The sequence below is a fragment of the Neofelis nebulosa genome, chromosome 15, assembly GCF_028018385.1.
Source record: "Neofelis nebulosa isolate mNeoNeb1 chromosome 15, mNeoNeb1.pri, whole genome shotgun sequence".
Taxonomy (NCBI): Eukaryota; Metazoa; Chordata; class Mammalia; order Carnivora; family Felidae; genus Neofelis; species Neofelis nebulosa.
Genome location: NC_080796.1, coordinates 72184475 through 72188513, shown reverse-complemented (window position 1 = coordinate 72188513; position 4039 = coordinate 72184475). Strand labels below are relative to the sequence as shown.

Sequence of the window (4039 nt, the reverse complement as noted above, 5' to 3'; positions counted from 1 at the left end):
GTGGCTCAATTGGTTGAGCGCTCGACTTCGGCTCAGGTCATGATCTCGCGGTTCGTGAGTTCGAGCCCCGCGTCGGGCTCTGTGCTGACAGCTCGGAGCCTGGAGCCTGCTTCGGATTCCGTGTCTCCCTCTTTCTGCCCCTCCCCGACTCGCACTTTGTCCATCTCTCCCTCAAAAATAAAGAAACGTTGCAAAAATTTTTTTAAAAGATGCACTGAGGGGGTCCCAAAGCCAAGATTACAGATATTTCTAGCAGGTTAGAGATCTCTACAGCTGAGAGATATTTCTAACTATCCTGTCTAGGGTCCCAGAGTCAACTTAGGTAACTTGATCAGGGAAAGGAGCGGAGCTGTTTCCGGTGTGTGATCGCCACGCCAATTTCAGGAGTTTCTCTGTCTCTTTTCTTCCCCTGGCAGATGACGGAGTGGGTGACCAGTAGGAATTTGACTACGGTGACTGAGTTCCTCTTCTCTGTGTTCCCACATCTGCCTGAAGGTGGCGTCCTGTTCTTCATTCTTCTGCTTCTCACCTACGGATTTATCGTAACTGGGAACCTAATGATATTCATCGTCGTCCAGCTGGACAGGGCCCTGCACACCCCCATGTATTTCTTCATCAGCGTCCTCTCTTTCCTGGAGATCTGGTACACCACGACCACCATCCCCAAGATGCTCTCCAGCCTGATCAGTGAGCACAAGACCATCTCTGTGGCTGGCTGCCTCCTACAGATGTATTTCTTCCACTCCCTGGGCATCACAGAAGGCTGCGTCCTGACGGCCATGGCCATTGACAGGTACGTCGCTATCTGCAGGCCTCTCCGGTACGCGACCATCATGACTCCCAGGCTGTGCACCCAGCTGGCCGCTGGGTCCTGCGTCTGTGGTTTCCTCCTTGTGCTTCCCGAGATCGTGTGGATTGCCACCCTGCCTTTCTGTGGCTCCAACCAGATCCGGCAGATATTCTGCAACTTTACACCCGTGCTGAGCTTGGCCTGCACGGACACGTCCCTGGCGGTCATTGTGGACGCCATCCATGCAGGGGAGATTGTGGCCTCCTTCCTGGCCATCGCCCTATCCTACATCCGGATCATCGTGGTGATTCTGGGGATGCCCTCAGCCGAGGGCCGCCGCAAGGCCTTTTCTACCTGCGCTGCCCACCTGGCTGTGTTCTTGCTGTTTTTCGGCAGTGTCGCTGTCATGTACCTGCGATTCTCAGCCACCTACTCCGTATTTTGGGACACAGCAATTGCTATCACCTTTGTCATCCTTGCCCCCTTCCTGAACCCCATTATCTACAGCCTTAGAAACAAGGACATGAAAGATGCTCTTGGAAGGCTTTTCTGCCATCGGAGGAGGGCTAGTGGGGTCGGGGATAGATCCAGGGGCTGGATCCACCGTTTCTTGACTTGTTCGTGAGTATGCTCTGTTTCTATTGGCACAACCACTCACTCTGTTATTACAAACAAGAACAGAAAACTGCTGTGTCCAGGGCATTGGTGGCGATGTCACAGCCTGTTCGCATCCGTGCCCCTGCCGTGTTTGTGGTCTCCGAGGCAGCCCCAATAGACTTTGCGGCAGCACGGCACAGGCTAGCTTCCTCTTCGCCCCTCCAGCTGGGCTCCTGGCCTTCTCCTCTGTGGCCCCACATGCAGATGAGGCCAGACAGCAGGACAGAAGAGACATGAAAGACACTGTGGTTCTGAAAATTGCCACCATCAACTCGTCCCCAGCCCTCTCTCCATTCGTGAATCCCTCTGATGCTCAGCACCCCACATTGATAAACCATTTCCCGACACTAAAATCGTCTCCATTTTCAGCTTATTTAACCCACAAACTCGATTCGACATCCGTGCACTGATCACATACACCAGGCATGATGGAATTCGAGGCTCGTTGGAGTGACATAAAAATGAATAGGGGTGGGACCCCTGGGTGGCTCAGCGGGTTAAGCATCGACTTCAGCTCAGGTCATGATCTCAGGTTCGAGCCCCTCATCGGGCTCTGTGCTGACAGCTTGGAGCTGGAGCCTGCTTCGGATTCTGTGTCTCCCTCTCTCCTTGCCCCTCCGCTGCTCGTGCTCTGACTCTCTCTGTCCCTCAGCAACAAATAAATGTTAAAATTTTCTTTTTAATGAATTGTGGCAATAGTCTACTTCTCTAGCAATTTCCCATTTGAAATACCTTCACATGTATGAATCCTCTTTAAATTTAAAATGTCCTAAAGCAATTAGGTCAGAAATCACCATTATTTACATGTTGGAACGGAAGCCTAGAGAAATGTACTGACTTGCCTGATGTCACATAGGTACTTAGTGACAGAGCGGGTCTTGACCTCAGGGCTCTACTTGGTGCTACGTCCTTAGTAAATGCTTGGTTTTGATCCGTTTGATCCATTTGGTATTCAAGAAATGAAATTACTTTCCCCCAAAGTTTCAGGAAACCTACCAGTCTCTGATGAGTCGTAGGAGTCATTGACTCTGCCCTCCATGAGCGTCCAGCCCTCACTCTGGTCACAGTGGCCTCCCAGAAACACTATCGTTCAGACCAGATTTTACACCTTGTTCTGCCACTAAACAGTACCGTGTCTGTAAAGCCTTTGGTTGGATCAGATCAGCGGTTCCCCAAACCAATGGATCATTGGAACTTAGGATTTAGCAAATCTGAAAGTGAAGCCCATGCATCTGCATTTCTGAAGAGCTGACCCGAAAATTCTGAGGGTGGGTTGGGGTTGAAAGCAGCTGCATGAGATGACCGCTAAGATCGCCTCCAGCCCTGGGGCCCTTTGGTATTTAGAAGAGCTAACATGTTTTAATAACATCTGAGCTTTTGCAGTAAGTACCTTACATGTACTATCCCTTTTATCCGCACGACAATCCTGTAGAAACAATATCAACCCTGAGTTTTCCAAAGGAGAAAAGTGAAGCACAGAATTTCAGTAACTGGTCTGGGTGCCCCGGGTTAATGATGAGGAAATCAGGACAGAAACCCAATGACTCGAGCGCCCGCAGCGAGAGCCGATCGCCGTGCTCTGGGTCCCTTTCATACAGCTTGCCTCCCAAGACAGATCGCTAAACCCAGGAAGAAATCCGGAGGAAATGTGGCCTTTCGGTGAGGCAGTGTGATCCCTAATTAGTATACAGGACGTGCTAGAGGGTTTGCTTCTCCAGATTTCAAGATTGATTTCTTAACAACTATTTGCCTGGCAATTCTATTTCAGGGACTGTGTCGGGGGCAGTGGATTCACTTAGTGACCGTCACACCCGCAGCTTGGCCTTGGAGGCCTCAGAGCCTAATAATTCATTAGCTGCTCTTACTAAGAATGCCACCAGCCATCCAATTTGCCAGCTTTCTTGGCATGAGATACGGTGGTCCCTGTGCCTTCATTGCTCCCAGCCATTTTATTTTATTTCCTTCAGACCTTCCAAAATGTGCTATTTGTGTCCCAACTCTCTTTGAATGCGCACCCCTTTTGGTCCTTTCCTCTCTCGACTCTGTGCCTTGATTTTTTTCTTTTCACAAGAACATCCCAACCTTTGCGATCAAGGCTCGGGAGTGATTCTTTTTTATGCCACTGTTGTTCCCTATTTCTCCACGTTACTCCAACTTGCTGGAGTGTTCAAGAAAGATTCCTCACGCTGCTGTTGCTACCACTGGTTTCAGGACCACTGTGGGCCCTGGTTTTGACATGACTCGCTTTCTGTCTTTCTGCTTTTCTGTGGTTTCCTGTTCGCCCCACACAAACAAGATGTTTGGATGAAAGGCCCACAGACCACAAGGAGGAGATTTCCTTCTGAACACCACACGTCAGCACAGGGTTCTGCCGACTGCCTGTCTACTAGCCGAACTTTGTTCTTGACTTGTGGACCCACTGATCGACATGCCGGGCTGGCTGACAGGACAGCCAGACGGATGCAAAGGTAGATGTAAGAGGTAGATGTAAGGGCAAAGGCAACAAAGATAAGAGCCTTGATGATGATGACGGACGGTCCCCACATCTGCCCAAGGCAGCAAAAGGAGAAGAAATACGGGAGGGAGGGTCTA

At 50.4% G+C, this 4039-nt stretch overlaps 1 protein-coding gene across 1 annotated transcript; it reads left to right on the top strand.

Annotated features, from left to right (window-relative positions):
- The first annotated feature begins 271 nt into the window (after positions 1-271).
- LOC131495628 (olfactory receptor 6K6) lies at positions 272-1802 on the top strand. Its single transcript, XM_058700641.1, has one exon. The coding sequence runs from the start codon at positions 417-419 to the stop codon at positions 1413-1415; it is 999 nt and encodes a 332-aa protein (XP_058556624.1). The 5' UTR covers positions 272-416; the 3' UTR covers positions 1416-1802.
- The last annotated feature ends 2237 nt before the right edge of the window (positions 1803-4039 follow it).

What these genes read in the sequence shown, in the direction of transcription:
- LOC131495628 (XM_058700641.1), top strand. Translation starts at nt 417, where the DNA reads ATGACGGAGTGGGTGACCAGTAGGAATTTGACTACGGTGACTGAGTTC.